The sequence below is a fragment of the Chinchilla lanigera genome, unplaced genomic scaffold (genome assembly GCF_000276665.1).
Source record: "Chinchilla lanigera isolate Chin_1 unplaced genomic scaffold, ChiLan1.0 scaffold00051, whole genome shotgun sequence".
Taxonomy (NCBI): domain Eukaryota; kingdom Metazoa; phylum Chordata; class Mammalia; order Rodentia; family Chinchillidae; genus Chinchilla; species Chinchilla lanigera.
In genome coordinates this window covers 737,833-754,125 of record NW_004955452.1, presented here as the reverse complement: position 1 = coordinate 754,125, position 16,293 = coordinate 737,833, and the positions used below count along the sequence as shown (strand labels likewise).

Genomic DNA, 16,293 nt, shown 5'->3' with positions numbered 1-16,293 from the left:
GACAATAAAATGACTTGAGATTTTTATTTTCTTGTTTTTAAATTTTGTATGAATATGAGCATAAGGATATATTTAAAAACTAAGATAAAATGGTTCATTTCCTTAAAAGAAAAACTCACACAACTGGAAATAGCCTTAGAACTATGGAAGATATAGTCTAAAGGTGTCTGTCTTGTGGCAATCCTCCTGCCTCAGCCTCCGAGGTTAAATAGCCTTACAGCTCTAGAGTATGTAGTTTAAAACCATCCCATGAACAAACTCCAGGTCCAGATGACTCTACTAGCGAATTCAACCAAATACTTCAGGAAGAAATAATACTAATTGTATTAGTTAGGGATTCCACAGAAAATACCACAGCCTGGATGTTTAAACAGCAGTTGTCATCTCACAACCTTGAAGGTTGAAAGTCCAAGATCTAGGTGTTGGTGGGGCTGGTTTCATTCTGAGGACTCTCCCTTCAGATTGTGGAGGGCGTGCCCTTTTCAGTGTCCTCCTGTGGTCTTTCCTCTGCACAAGCACCTCTGTTAGGGCTCTTCGGGCCTTGAGTTGAGCACTTTTCATAAGTACATCAGTCATGTGCACTGTTTGGCTTCTAGTTTCATGGGAAATTGAATGGATTGGTGCCATTCTCATTGTAATATAATCACCTCTTTAAAGGCCCTGTCTCCTAACAGTCACATTCCAAGGCACTGGGTACTAGGACTTCAACACTTGAAGTCTGAGAGAGCACAGTTTAGCTCATAGCATCAATTACACACAGAGCCCTCCAGAAATTTTAGACAGAGAGAGTGCTTTCCATCTCACTCTAGTAAGCCACCATTATTTTGATACCAATGTCAGATAAAAACATTACAAGCAAATACATCTACAGGCTAATATTCCTCATGAACATAGGCACAAAGGTCCTTAACAAAGAGTGGACAAACATTAGGTAAGCAGGAAAATATACCATGACCAATGTGAGTTTTGTTTTTGTTTTTTAGACAGTGTCTCACTATGTAATCCAGGCTGGCCTTGAACTTGTGGTGATCCTCCTGCCTCAGCCTCTCAAGTTCTAGGATTATAGGTGTGCTCCACCACACCTGGTCCAAGTTGAGTTTTATCCCAGGAATAAAAGGATGATTTTACATTAAAAATCAGCCTGTGTAATAACAATGGTAATACCCTAAAAAAAAAAAAAAAGATCTCCTCAAAAAGTGGAACAAAACACCAACCACCAAATAGCATTTGATGAAATCCAACATTCATTTCTGATCAAAAGTTGTTCATAAACAGACTCCAAGGAGCAAATTTACAAACTTGCCAATAGGGGCCTGACTCCTTCACAAATCAGTGTGATCCTGAGGAACTCGGATGGTGTCGCACAGGTGTGTTTGGGGATGGGCCATGAGATAAAAGCTGGAGAATGTGTCCGGTACAGAGGACTTGCTCTTGACCTTCCTGAGGGTCATCAGGAAGAAAGCAGTTGTTTACAAGCATCTTGAGAGGGATAAGTAGGAAAAGGATGATAAATGCTGCCTGGGTCTGATAACCAAATCTATTGACTGACTCAATATTATGACACCAAATGAGTCCTCCCCTGCAACTGGAATATGAGTCACCTACAGTCTCTGTCTTGATTGCATACATCTGTCTATGCACCCCAGCAATAAAGTCATTGTTTACCTAAAAAAGAAAAACCCTGCAGAATCTATTAAAAAGCTACTGGAACTAATGATTTTAGCAAGGTGGTCAGATATAAGAGAAAAATACAAAGCAGTAATAATTTCACTTCTACCTACTAGCAGTGAACAATTGAAAATTAAAAATTTAAAAATGTGTGTGTGATAAGATCCAAAAATATAAAATATTTTAGGGATAAAGTTGACAAAAATAGGGAAGATTTATATACTTAATGCTATAAAACAATGCTCAGAGAAGTCAAGGCAGACCAAAGTAAGTTGAGAGGTAGACCATGTTCATGAAATTGGGAGATTCAGAGTCCTTAGGAGGTTAATTCTCTCATTCTCTTTATGGAGCCAAAGCACTCTCAACCAAAACCCTAACAGACTGTTCTTGCAAAAATGGGTAAGCTGATCCTAAAATTCATATGGAAATTAAAAAAATGTCAAATAGCCAAGTTAACTCTAAAAAGAAAAATAAAGTTGCAAGACTTATAATACCTGATTTTGAGAATTATAAAGTCACTATAATCAAGACAGTATGGAATTGGCCTAAAGAGACAGTTAGAGCAACAGAACAGAACAGATGGTCCAAAATTAGACCATAAATGTGTGGAAATTTTATATTTGACAAGACTGCAAAAGCAAGTCCTTAGAGGTAGAATAGCTTTTCCAACAATCATACTAGACCGATTGGCTGTCATTATTAAGGAAAGGAAGAAGGAAGAGAGGAAGGAAAGAAATGAAGGAAGGAGGAAGGGAGAGAAAGGAAGCAAAAAGACAATGATTTCAATCTATACATCTCACTACATACCAAATTTAAGGGCAGAATGGATCATAGTCCAACAAGCATGTGAAGACAATTTAAAGAGGAGAAAATGGTCTTTTTTAACAAAGTGCCTGAGCTAGCTGGATATTTACATGCAAAAGAATAAAGTTGAAATCCTTCCTCACACCAGACACAAAGGCTGACTCAAAATCAACCAGAGATTAAAGGCAAACTATAAAACTCTTTGCAGAAAACATAGAAGCAAATCTTCGTGATGCTGGATTAAGCAATGATTTCCTAGATAGTGTACCAAAAGCACAAGTGACAATTTTAACTTCATCACAATTGAAAACTTTTATGCTACAAACTATACTGTCAAGAAAACAAAAAGTTAACCCACAGAATGGGAGAAAATCACGTGCTTGATAAAGACTGCATATCCAGAATACACAAAGAACCGTACAACTCAGTAGGAAAAAGATCACAACCCCATTGTAAAACAGCAAAGGATTTTGACTGACATTTCTCCAAAGAAGGTAAGCTAATGACCAATAAGCACATGGAATGATCCTCAACATCATTAGTCACTAGGGAAACACGAATCAAAACCACAGTGTGATATCATGTCACACCCACTCAGATGACTACAATAAAAAAAAAAGATAAATGACAAGTGTTGGTGAGAATGTGCAGGAATTGGAGCATTTACACATACCAATGGGAGTGTAGGATAGCACAGATGCTTTGGAAACAGTCTGGCAGTTCCTCAAAGTTAATACGTTGGAGTTTCCATGTGAATCGGCAATCTCATTCCTGGGCATACTCCCAAAAGAAATGATAAAATAGATCCACAATGTTCATAGCAGCATTACTCATTATAACTCAAGAGTGGGCAAACTTAAGGTCCATCGATGGGTAAATGGATATATAAAATGTGGAATGTCTGTATGATGGGATATTATCATTCAGCTGTTCAAAGGAATACAGGGTATGCTGTAAGATGGATGAAATATGGCAAAGGAAAGAAGCCAGCCACCCAAGGCCATATACTACACGATTTCATTTACATGAAATTTTTGGAATAGGAAAATCTATAAGAGACAGGAAGATTACTGGCCGAGTGAACAGAGAATGTGGTGATGGAGATTAGGAAGTAACTGTTAATATGTAGGGGGTCTCTATATCTATTGTGTCTCCATCTCCCTCTCTCCCCCTCACCCTCTCCCTCTCCTCCTTCTCTTTCTGTCCTACTGAGGATAGAATCCAGTGCCTCACCAATGCTAGACAAGCACTTTACCACTGGGCCACTGGGATTCGTCTCCAGCCCTTTTAAAAATTTTGAGACAGGGACTCACTAAGTTGCCCAGCCTGGCCTGAAACTGAACCAAAGACCACTCTATGGTAAGGAACTAACTTCTAGTCCCTCAACCTGCTAATTACTAAAAGCATGGTTTCTGTATTCTTTTGAGGCAGCCAAGGACTTGAAAGCTGCTTTTGCTAAAACTAAACCAACCAACCAAACAAAAAATTCACACAAAACTGTGACTCTTCCCTTGGCCCTACACATGTGCCATAGATAACTAAAAGCAGAACAAAACTCGACTTTCATTTCATGTCTTTCTCCTTTATTACCTGAAAATTTGGGGTCAGATCAGCGTGCATATGGACGTGTTAATGATTTAGGAAACGTCTGTCTAAAAGCTGGCCATACAAGGTTGATTAGCCCTAAATTTACATACTCTCCCTCACCCCTCTTCAAAACTGAGGATACGGAGATAAGAGATTTACAGGGTCATTCAACTACCAGTGGGTGCCCAGAAATCTCCAGTCATTGTCCCTAAGTCTGTGGTCACCTTGGATTCCAGCAGAGTCTTAGGAAAGTAGAGACTGCCTCAAGCAAAAACTATTGTCTCGTGGAGACTTGCCCCCTTCAGCAATAAGGATTTCTCCAGAGCCATCTTACCAAACCAGAACCAAGATGATCATAAAGCAGCCCCTGGCTCACCTCGGGCCCTTTATAAAAACTGGCCTGCCTGATCCAGAGTGGCCCATCTGATCCTCTCCATCGGAGCTGTGCCTCCTCTGGGCCTCAGGCTGAATTCACTTTTCTCTTGCTTTGTTACTCTTGAGTTATAAATCTGCCTAATCTCTCACTGACTCAGCTTCGGCAACAGGAATCAAGGTTCCCTCTCTTCTTTACAAGGACCTCTTCTGATCTGATCTCTCTGGTGACAGAACTTGCAATCCTCCTACCTCAGCCTGCTTGGGTTTCTTTTTAGGGTATCAACAATATTCTAAAATTAGATCAGGGAAATGGTTACATAATGGTGAACATACAAAACTGAATGAGCGGTTTGACACATGCATTAACTCAGGAAAACTGTCTTATGTGGATCATATTTAACCTGCTATGAAAAGGATTTTTTGAGACATCTTACAACATGGAAGGACCTTAAGGACATTGTGGTTATGATGCAGTAAGTGAAATGAGTCAATCATAAAGAGAAGATATGTTGTGATCTCACTTATAGGAAGGACCTAGAATAGTCAAATTCATAGAAACAAAACATAGAATTGTGTTTTTCAGTGGCTCAGAACGGGGCATAGGAACTCACCGTGTTCTGGGTACGGAGTTTCAGTTTTGTAAGATAAAAAGAATTCTGTGAGGGGATGAGTCTCAAAATAATTATGCAGAGTAAAACTAGGCAATACATGTCTATATTGCATTATTCCATCTACCTAAACTTCTAGAAAATGCAAATTGATCTGTCATGACAGAAACCAAATGAGCAGTTTTCTCAGAGCCAAGTTGGGAGCAAGGAAACATTTAGGGTGGTGGATACATTCATTATGTGAATGGTAATACCAGTTCATTGATGTATATACAAATGTGAAAAATTCATCAAAATTGTACATTTCAGAGATAACCATCTCCTGGTACTTGAGGAGCGGGGTATTCTAAGACGTCCGCCTTGGATACCAAAATTCTGGGGGTGGTCAACTCCCTTCTACAGAATGGCATAGAATTTGTACATTCTTCCATGGGATTTCTTGGAAGTGTGCTCTGTATGTCCCATAAGCAGACAGTAATAACACACCAGCCATCATTCCTGGGAGTTTGCTCTATACAGGACACATTGCCTAGAACTGTGCATGCCCTGTGTCTTGGAATTCTTATAACAACCCTATGAGCTGTATAGTAATAACTTTTCTCCACTCCAGTTGTCAGAGGGAAGTCAGGGCTGGTGGTAGGTCAGTCTGACTCTAGGTCTCCTGTTGATGCCAGGCGTGGCTGCCTCCCAGTCTGATACAGCCTTAAAAAGACAGCAGGGGACTGGGCCAGGCCTGAAAACAAGCAAGAACTATCTAGCAACAATTATATCTGGAAGCTTCTGGTCATGGCGAGTTCAAGTGATTCTGCAAGACCTTTCGTGGGTCATCCTGAATGAACTGAGAGGCCATAGTGGAAATTCCCCAGGCCATTGGCCAACTGTCACTTAGAAACAAGAATCTCTGAGCCTGGGCTGCAGGAGAGGTCAACTTGCTCAACCTCTTGACCAGTCAGAACCCTAGGCTTTCCATCTGGAAGAAGTCATCAGGCGTCATGCATTTATTGAGCACCTGTTTTTAATCAACATCATCATCGTTGTTATCTTTCATATGTGTTGAAGTATAACATACATACAGGGACATGCCCAAACCATAAGCAAACAGCTGGCTGCGTTTGCATGGCATGAACATGGGCCATGTAACCGGGGCACAGAACAGCTGCACCTCCTGAGGCACCCCCTCCCCCCAGTGAGCTGCAATCACCACGTACATCCACGGGTGATCACTGTTCTGACTTGTGGGCTGTTTGGGAACCTCATCATGATGTAATCTCTCTTACAGTCATTCTCTTTCTTTTTTTTTATTTTAAAAATTGAAAAAAACCTAACAATGAAGACAAAATCAAAACAAAGCAAAAACAAAAAAAATGATACAGGGTTTCAGAACAAAATGACAGGAATTAAAAATGGTTGCTACATTACATGCTATTATAGTCAGTGAAGTTGCTCAGTCCACCAGACATAAGAATGTAAGATTGGTCAAACAATCAAAGACAGTAAGAAGTAATAAAAAAAATATTGGAAATGATGCAGAGCTTCACCATACAAGATGGTAGGAGTTCAACAAGATGGTTCTTATACTGCATACTTTTGTTTTCAGATCAGTCATTCTGATCACCAGATTCAAGTGTGCAAAATATGTCAAGAAAGAAAATTTTTTTTTTTTTTTTGGTTTTTCTCTGGTACCAGGGACCGAACTCCCGACCTTGCGCTTGCCAGGCAGGCGCTTTGCCTGAGTTAAATCCCCAGCCCCAAGAAAAAAAATTTTAAGCACTGACTGTTCCTTTCAATAAACCACAGACATCAACAATACACCTATCCCAGCTATCCTTGTATATACATATAAATTTTGTTTTTCATTTTAAAGAGAAAAGAAAAAATACCCAAAATGACAAAAACAAATACATAAACAAAACAGCATAGAGAACAATAAAAATGATACAGAATTTCAAAGCATCGTGATAGGATATTAACAATGGTTGTTATATTACATAATGCCATCTTCAAAATGGTTGCACATATAACCGGATATAGGCATGCAAGATTGATCAAACAAATACACATTACCAGTTCCTTTCAATAAGCCAACAGATATTAGTAGTACAATTATTCTAGCTATCCTGTGTATACATATACATATTTTTTACCTCTTCCTTCTTTCTTTTTCCTCTCCCCTCCAGTCATTCTCTTTCACGTCCTTATGCTTGCAAGGTTCAGGTGTCCAGGCTCTTTGGGAGGATGGGGAACAGGTATCAGGGAGCTCCTGCATACCACTCATCTGTGACTCATCTGTGATGTGGGAATTAGGGCAGTGCCCACTTACTTCACACATGTATGAGGCGTGTAAGACCTTTGCTTCACATGCAGCAAAGGTGCTAACCTCAATTCTGCCAGATACATGCTGTGGGACCCTGCACAAATTTGTAACCTTTCTGAGCCTCAGTTTGCCCATCTGTAAAATGAGAATAGCATTCTCTCCTTGCTGGTGTGGTTGTGAAAATTAAATGAGATAACACCCAGTGCCCGACACATGAGAAAGCCCAGACAATGGTAACTATTATAATGGAATTATCTCCCCAGCATCTAAATTTCCTCTTGCTCCTTCCCTAACCCCCCTACTGGAAAGTGTGCTGGATGGAGCCTGAACAGTATCGGCAAGGTGTTTTCCAGCAGTGAGCAGGAAGTAAAAACATAGACTTTCTGACAACTCTCAAGAAATGCCCCAGCTTAAAGGCACTTGGATACTGCAGACGAGCAAAAGGCTGGGGTGTGTATAGGGCGTGTGGATGGAAAACCTATATCCACATTGACTTCTGCAGAATGGAAAAGGCTTAAAACCTTTGTACTTTCTGACCCAGCAATTTCGCTTCTGGAACTCTGCCCTAAAGAAACCATCAAATAATAGTGAAAGACTCAGGAATGGCCTAGAGGATAGAAAAAGACATTGAAAGACATAACGGTATCTGGTATGTTTAAGAAGATAAAGGAAAACTTGAGCATGTTGAAAAGGATAGAAGACATTAAAAAAAGACTCGGATGAAATTTATGGAGAGAAGAAAAACACAGAGGTGAAATATACAGTGGATAGGATCAGCAGCGGGTTAGGTGATGCAGAAGAAAAGGCTAGCTATTTATTTTTCTTGTGGGCAGCAATGGTGAGGGCAACAAGGACACTGCTGATGAGAGAAGTGACCCCATCTACCATTTGTTGATCCCTAACTGTGGACCAAGCCCTGTTGATATATTGCATTAGTGCATTTTCTATTACTATAACAAATATCTAAGATTGGATACTTTGGAAAGAAAAAGGATTTTAGAGGCTAGAAGTCCAAGATTGGTGGCCTCATGGGTTCTGCCTCTCCTGAGGGCTCCTTGGCTGGTTACCATGACAATGGCATCATATGAGAGGGAGAGATCCCATGATGAGAAAGGAAGCCATAGGGGGCAGGAAGGAGTCTATCTCTTAGCACTCCACACTGAGGACTAGGCTCCCAACACATGAGCCCTTGGAAGGCACACTCATCCATTTCCAAATCATTGCTGACATCCGCTCCCCTGATCCTCATAATGATCCATAAAGCCATGCCATGCTCACCTTGTCTTACACACGAGCAAGAAGCACTGGCAGAGCTAAGCCTTTCGCTCCAGGTTGAACACTTCATTGGAAGGACCTGGTTCCCACACCAGGCAGTCTGGGTTTGAATCCTTCCTCTCCAGTTCTCCGAACCTCCAGGTAACACTATCATGTTGCTGTAACAGCATCAGTCCCTGAAGGAGGCTAGATGAGAAGGCCTGTGTGTGTTATCTCCCAACCTTTCAGCAGAGAATGGGACGGGAGGTGGCTTCATTTTGCAGAGGACACCAAGGCTTGTAGAGATGGAGAGATTTTTCCCAGGGTCCCACAGCTAATAAGAAAGATGACAGAATTTGAAACAGGTGTCTCTGATTCCAAACTCATCCTGCTAGATGTGCCCTGGGCCTATTAGAAATGTCTGGGACAACTATGTAGCTGGAGTTTTTAAGGCCTCCTTGCACCATTAAAACATCCTCTCCCACTAGGAAGAACGTTCTGGAATCAACAAAGAGCTTGTGGTTCTGCCTACTTTTGCTCTCGACCAAGGCATACACAGGAGGGGGAGGTAGCCCCACACAATGCATCAAGGTCTCAGACTAGAAGATGATTTTTAGCTGGGTATCGTGGTACATATCTGTAATCCCAGAACTCGGTGGGGCTGAGGCAGGATTGCAAATTTCAGGTCAATCTGGACTATAGAGACCCTGTCTCAAAACAAACAAGCAAAAAATGTGGCTTTTAGGGTAAAACACTGTTGGGGCCAGTATAAGAGGATGACTGTAGGGTATCCTGGAGGAAATGTAACAAAGAAATATGAGGTGGGAAAAAACTATCTTCTCATATATATATATGAGGTGGTCAGCTGGTTGAGTCAAGGAACAAAGGTGAAAGGATTTTAAAGAGAAAAAGCAAGCGAGCGAGCGCGAGAGAGAATCAGAGATAATAAACCTCCAGCAGTGACAGTTTTGGGGGTGAGCTGATTAGGCAGAAGCAATGAGGTCAGCCTGGAAATTGCGTCATTGAAGAGCCATTGATAACATCAAAGTGCCCCCTTCTGCTGTCCATGAGCAAGGTCACCGTGGAGTCCTCGAGCCTGGCGTCTCTGTGCCACGCCTGTCAAGTGTGTCCTGCCAGCTGCACCTCCACCTTTGTTGGGCTGGGCCCTCCCCATTTGTCTCAGTAGGATTCTCACACGTAATCCGGGGCAGACGTCCCGTAGGCTCGTTGTCAGCACACATCATTTGCCTTCCGGTTGTGTGTATGCCTTACCTCAACCAGTATGAGTGAGGACACCATTCTGCCCGTGAACTGAGAGGTCTCCTCTTCCACTGCACTAGGATGGTAAAACACAGGAAACAACCTATGTGTCCATCAATAAGGGATTCATTAAATAAACTATAGCTGTACAGTTGGGGCTGCCTTTGAAAACATTACTACAAAAGAATAAAAAATAAATTCAGCTTTTATCAGTAAGTGAAAAAGACAGTCTACGTGTGTGTGTGTGTGTGTGTGTGTGTGTGTGTGCCTGTGTACACTTTTGGGCATGCATTACAGAGAGTAAACAGATAGGTAGGTAGATGGATGGATAGACAATAAGACCAGAAGGACATACATCAAGATGTTCATGGTGTTTAACAGAGTCACAAGTGATTCTGAATTTCTTGTTGCTTATGTTTTCCAAATCTTCTGCACTGGATATTTTTTTGTCAACAAGGGGGAAAAAAAGCCCAGATACTTCCCAGCCCCAGAAAAGAGGAAGTAGCAGCCTTGTTAGTTACTTCTGCTGGAGCTGGAGTGAGGAGGAGTAGTCTGGGGAGGACTGATATAAGGGGCTGCCTCGGTGGAAGGGGACCTCTAGAGCTGCCTGCATTGCTCCTGTTGGCATCATGGAACTTGTCCTGCTGTGTGTACTGCTGGTGATGGCTGGTGAGTGGGGACTGGATGCACGGTTAGCAAAGAAGGAGGGATGCGGGCAGGCCCTATCCCGTGGTGGTGACACGCGTGTTGCAGCTGGCTGTATGTTAGCATTGAGAGGTCTAAAAGGTTCGACATCACTGCTCTTCTCCCTAGACCCCTAGCGCCCCAGTCCCCAACCCTTCCACACCCTGCAAGGAGCCATACCTGGCTACTGACCTTGAGAAAGCAGCTTCAGCCTAGAGAGGTGTGGGCGGCCAACCTGTGTGGTGTGCTACACCCGGGGTGATGGTGCTACAGAAATGGGATCCCCCTGTCCCCAGCTTTGATGGAATAATAGCAATCTTTAGAGTCTTTTGAAGTTCGTTATCACTGAACCTGGGAAGAGGATTCCCTTAACCTGTGGCAGGAAGGAGAGCTGGGGGACAGTTTCTATTCAGTATTTAGCAGATCAAATGCAAAAATGTACCCGCTGGAAAATTGTCCTTTTTTTTCTTGATCCATCTTAAATTATGCTATTTTAGAAAGGTCTTGTATTTTTTAAAAGTGATTTTATGTCGTCACGCAGCTCCCAAATTGTTCAAACGCCTCTGAGGTTAAAGTGAAAACCATTATGAAACTTGCAACCACGCTCCATAAATCCATTTCTCACACATGAAGATCCACAAGAGTAGGTAGGCACATGCCTGTAATCCTAGCACCTGAGAGGCTGAGGCAGAAGGATCTCAAGTTCGTGTACTGCCTAAGAAACTTTGGAGAAACATGTCTTAGAATAAAAAAGAAAACGGGGTGGGGATAGAGCTCAGGAGTAGACACCCTGAGGGTGGAGGGAGAAGAGCCGATGTAGTTGAGAGAGAAAATTCATACACGAACCCATTTCCTGGCAGCATGACGTTGGCCAAGCCACCCAACCTCTTCGTATCCTCATCTGCAAAACAGGTACCATAGCGTCCTCTTCACAGGGTTGTTAGAGGGACTTAATGGGACAATAGATACCAAGTGTTGAGCAAGCGCAAGTGGGAGGAAGTCATTAATAGCGTAACACACGGCACGTGCGCAAGGATAGTAGCAACACCGCGGCTGCCACTCTGCCCCGGGCTACCAAGACGGGAGTTGCTGACAGGGCAAGCCAGGTCCCCAAAGCCCCCACTGGCATAGCATGAGCTCCATTTCTCAGGCTGAGTTGACCTCACCATAAAATTATGAGAAATGAGGGCTCCTTCCACCCCCGCGAAGCATTCAGAATCAAAGCTGAACACATTGCCTGTTTGGCAGGGCAGAGCTGAGCCGTTCCACTAAGGGGAGAGGTTAACGGATCTCTGTGAGTCCAAATTACAAGGAGTCGTTTGGGGGAAGAAAAGAAAAATGGCCAGTACAACATGGACAAAGGCAAGACTCTGAATCCGGGTGTTTGGTTGGTCCCCAAGATGGGGGTTCTAACTCTTTTTGTGTTGGGGTTCCTTATCATGCAATCCAGGAATCTAGGAATTCCAGCCGGGAATCCCGGATGTTTCCAGAGGGCCTGAGGTCATTTATCGGAACAGATAGAGCTTAGCAAGATTTCTCTTTAATATCTCATTCAGCTAGAGCCGAGGTGTCAAACAGGAGTGGCAGTGTGGCCGCCCACACACTGAGAGTGCAACAGGCCAGCCACTTCCGGTTGCAGCCCAAGGCCACCTGCTTGATCTCACTGGTTGTCCACAGCATGAGATCTTCCCAGCCCCTCTTCCTACTTTAACCTCTCCTATATGGGGCTCACTCCCCGTGCACTGCTTACTCCGTGTGCTCCCAGAGTTTCACAGTACCCTCATTTACCCAAGGGCCAATGGGGAGGACCATAAATGAGGGTCGTCACCCAAATGGGGTTGCGGCCCCATCTCCCTGCGACTGAGCTTCATCTGCGCATGCGCTCCCCGTGTTCTTGAAGAATCTCTCCGAGTGGCACACTTCCGTCCTCTTGTCTGTTTCCTCCCACCTTTTCCCGGAATTGATTGACTTAATGTATTTTATTTCTCCTAACTCAACATAATGCATTCCTCTACCCCAATTACATAGATTCCCCTTATGATTGATTCTAGCCACAAGCTATTATGCCTCAAATGAAAATCATTGATTTCTAGATCACACTGCTTCTCAGGAGAGCCGCGCATGCTCTTAATGCTCCGATTTCTCCAGGGGCTGCAGGGAGGCGTGCGGGGAGAAGAGTGAGTCGGGGCTTTTCTTCCTACTGTGAGTGGGAAGTCAGTGTTCAGACACAGAATGGAGCCAGACTGCCTTGGGTTCAATTCTAGCTCCATTTACTGTTCACCATGACCTTGAACAACTTACTGAGCCTGACTCTGCTCATCTGTAAAATAGGAATTAACAGCTGTGCATGGCAGTGTATGCCTGTAATCTCAGCCACTAGGGAGGCCGAGGCAGGAAGATCTCATGTTCAAGGCCAACCTGGGCAATTTCAGGAGGCTGTCTCTCAAAATAAATAAATATAAACAAACAAATAAGTAAATAAATAAAAAAGGCTGGGGAGGGATGTAGGTCAGTGGTAAAAGCACCCCTGAGTCCTATTCCCTGAGCAGAAAAGTTAAATGGTATCCTCCTCCCCTAAAAGGTACTTATTATATAATTTTAACCAAGGCATCATAATTATAGAAGATGACAATATTGGAAAAAACTGGATGAGGGTACATGGAAGCCTTTGTATGGTCTTTGCCAAAAAAAAATACCATCTTTGCCACAAAATTTATTTATGTACAAATAATATTTCTCTCCTGGGGTGGGGTCAATAAATTAATACACCAAGAGATGTATAGTAAGCACTCAATAAGTCATTGCATATATATTTTGTTTTTATTGCTTTGGTGCTGGGGCCTGGTGTGTGCTAAGCCTGTGCTCTACCGCTGAGCTGTGCCTTCCGCCTCACTATGTAGCAGCAAGGGTAGTCATTGTTATTCTGCTACCGTCCTCATTCAAGGTCACTCATGTGGTCCGGGCACAGCAGAGGTGCCTGCCCCGTGGCCCCTGGCATTCTTATGCTACTCATTGCTGCTTTCCAGGTGTGACTCCAACCCAAGGAGGGATCCTGAACCTGAACAAGATGATCTGGCAAGTGACCGGGAAACTCCCCTTCTTCAACTACTGGCCCTACGGCTGTCACTGTGGATTTGGTGGCAGAGGCCAGCCCAAAGATGCCACAGATCGGTAATCCCTTGCCTAGGCTGGCACACAGCAATCTTACCCTGGAACTTTTTTCTTCCTTCTCCAGCATTGATACATTTTGTGAATTCCTTTCATCCAGCATGTACTATGTGCTTGGAAGGGTCAAGTTCTGACCCTCCTGGAGCTGGCCTTCCAGAAGCTTCCCCAGAGCCTCTGAAGGCCCGATCCCTCGCACTCCCACACCCTCATCTAGCTACAATGCCCCCATACTCCTCACTGACTCTGCACTTTATTTTCAAAAGCTTCACTTCTTTTACCCGTATCTCATCTGAGTTATGCTAGAGGCCAGCCAGGCCTGGTGCCATTGCCCTGATCTACCACTTAGAAGCCATGTGATCTTGGCAAGTGGCTTGATCTCCCTGAGTCTGTGTACCAGTGCCTCTGTCATGGGGTGGTCATGAGGATTAAGAGAATATTTGTAGATAAAGTGGGGACTTGGTACATTGGAAGCACTCGATCAATGTCAGCTATTATGAGCCCAAGGAAGATCAGAGCCCTGAAGGGCTTGGCTCTTCCAAGGTGGGCACACAGAAGCAGCAGCCAGAAATCCCAGTCGGCTAAGGACTCTTGCAGCTGCTCCACCCACTGTCCTGTCCTGCCAGGTGCTGCCAAGAACATGATTGCTGCTACTTCCATCTGAGGCTCCATCGATGCAAGACCCGGACAGATCACTACAAATACACCTTTTCCTTGGGAGACATCCAGTGCTGTGAGTGCCCGGACCTCAGAGCTGGAGCTGGAGGCCCAGGAAGGGAGTTCTGGTCCTCACTGCCTTTATAGGCTGAGTGACAGTGCATAAGTGACTCAATCTCTGTTCTTGTCCTGTGTCCAGCGGCAGCAAAAGGGGCGTGGACGAGGGGCAGGAGTGGGCGTGGCGGTATGGGAAGGTCCAAGGGGAAGTTTGACTCTTTTGGCATCGGGAGGTGAGGCCCAGCACTGACCAGCTCATGCGACCATAAGCCCATTCCTTCACCTCCCGGCCCCTCGGTATCCTCACCTCTAATCTAAAGTTCCTCCAAGAACTGAAATGAGACCAGCAGGTCACACAGGCTCGCTATGTTACCGTCACTCCTTCCGCCTCTACTGATCTCCGTAACAGCCCAGTGAGGAGGCAGTGAGACCTTGATCCTCTCCATTTTTACAGAAAAGAAAACCCATACTGGAGCAAGGAAATGTTTTCCCAGCTCATACAGCTGCAAACAGCAGTCTCTGGCCTGACTCCCAGGTCGTCTGGCCCCTGGGTGTGCAGCATTCCCAGCTTGGAGAAAGATAGCAAAGGGCTTGTCACACCAGACACTGTTCCCTGAGGACCTAAGAACAACATCTAGCATTCGCTGAGCCCTTACTGCATGCTAAGTACTTTGCCTTCTTGCTTTAATTCTTATCTGAGCCTTCTGAGCAGCTGCTATCATGAATTATGCTTACTGATAAGGAAGCTGAAGCAGGCAGGCCTCCTGCTGGTCTGCCAGGAACACACTGTTCCTGGCCTGGAATGTTTGTCTCTCAGCTTTCCCTGGAAGGTGCAGCTTCTCCAGATCTCAGTTCTGGTGGCTCCTTGCCAGCCGCTTAGGATCGTGTAGCCACGCATCCTGCTTACATCTGGTGCATGTTGAGTCTTCATTCTGCTTTTCTGTAACCCCTGCCCCCACACCTGTACGTTTTATTCTGTCCTCTCCCGCCAGGACCAGCTGTGCGGGAAGTAGGGAAGCCAGGGCACACAGGGAGGTCACTCAAGTCCGTGCCCTCGGCCGTGCAGGTAGAATCGAAGTTGGTGAGAAGGGGCTGCAGCACCTGCAGAGACCCTAGTTCCGCATCTGCTCTCCTGGGAGGGGATGGACACTGAGCTGCCCCTCCTCCACCCACAGCTGACAAGGGGAGCTGGTGCGAGCGACAGCTGTGTGCCTGCGACAAGGCGGTGGCCTTCTGCCTGAAGAACAGCCTAGACACCTACCAGAAGAAACTGCGGTTCTACTGGAGGCCCAAATGCAAGGGTGTGGCTCCTCTGTGCACGGGCCCTGCCAACCTGACTTTTCTGGGGCTCCCTAATTGAATCGAGCTGCCCTAGGTTGCACACAAAATACATAATATAGGTAATGTGTGTAAGTAACGAAACTTCCTTTTCATTTTTATTGATTGGTTGATTGATTTTTTTGTTTTGTTTTGTTTTGTTTTTTTTTCCGGTACCGGGAACCGAACTCACGACCTTGTGCTTGCCAGGCAGGCGCTGTGCCACTGAGCTAAATCCCCAGCCCCGATTGATTGAGTTTTGAAACAGTGTCTCACTATATAGCCGAGGCTGGCGTGGAACTCATGGCAGTCCTCCTGCCTCAGCCTCCTGAGTGCTGAGATTATAGGTGTGCACCATCATGCTCGACAAAATAAAAACATTTTTTACTAGAATATAGCTGTGTCGAACCCATAGGCCCCAGGCTAGGAGACGTTTGCTGCATCTGTCACCAAAACCCCTACCCTGTTCCAGGACATCTTGAGCTTTGAAGTCCTATAGTATTGCAACATCCTACCTGACCAGTCCAGCTTTCAAGGCCAACA

At 44.4% G+C, this 16,293-nt stretch overlaps 1 protein-coding gene across 1 annotated transcript; it reads left to right on the top strand.

Moving 5' to 3' along the window:
* The first annotated feature begins 10,407 nt into the window (after nucleotides 1-10,407).
* Pla2g2d (phospholipase A2, group IID) lies at nucleotides 10,408-15,993 on the top strand. Its single transcript, XM_005394674.2, has 5 exons — nucleotides 10,408-10,539; nucleotides 13,581-13,725; nucleotides 14,346-14,452; nucleotides 15,609-15,833; nucleotides 15,961-15,993. Exons 1-4 carry the CDS (start codon nucleotides 10,500-10,502, stop codon nucleotides 15,791-15,793), a joined length of 477 nt encoding a protein of 158 aa, XP_005394731.1. The 5' UTR covers nucleotides 10,408-10,499; the 3' UTR covers nucleotides 15,794-15,833; nucleotides 15,961-15,993.
* Nucleotides 15,994-16,293: the final 300 nt, after the last annotated feature.

Excerpts from the sequence above, each read along its gene's own strand:
- Pla2g2d (XM_005394674.2), top strand. The coding sequence starts at position 10,500 with ATGGAACTTGTCCTGCTGTGTGTACTGCTGGTGATGGCTG. Across the intron at positions 10,540-13,580 it reads TGTACTGCTGGTGATGGCTG|GTGTGACTCCAACCCAAGGA; the intron begins GTGAGTGGGGAC and ends GCTGCTTTCCAG. Across the intron at positions 14,453-15,608 it reads CTTGGGAGACATCCAGTGCT|CTGACAAGGGGAGCTGGTGC; the intron begins GTGAGTGCCCGG and ends CTCCACCCACAG.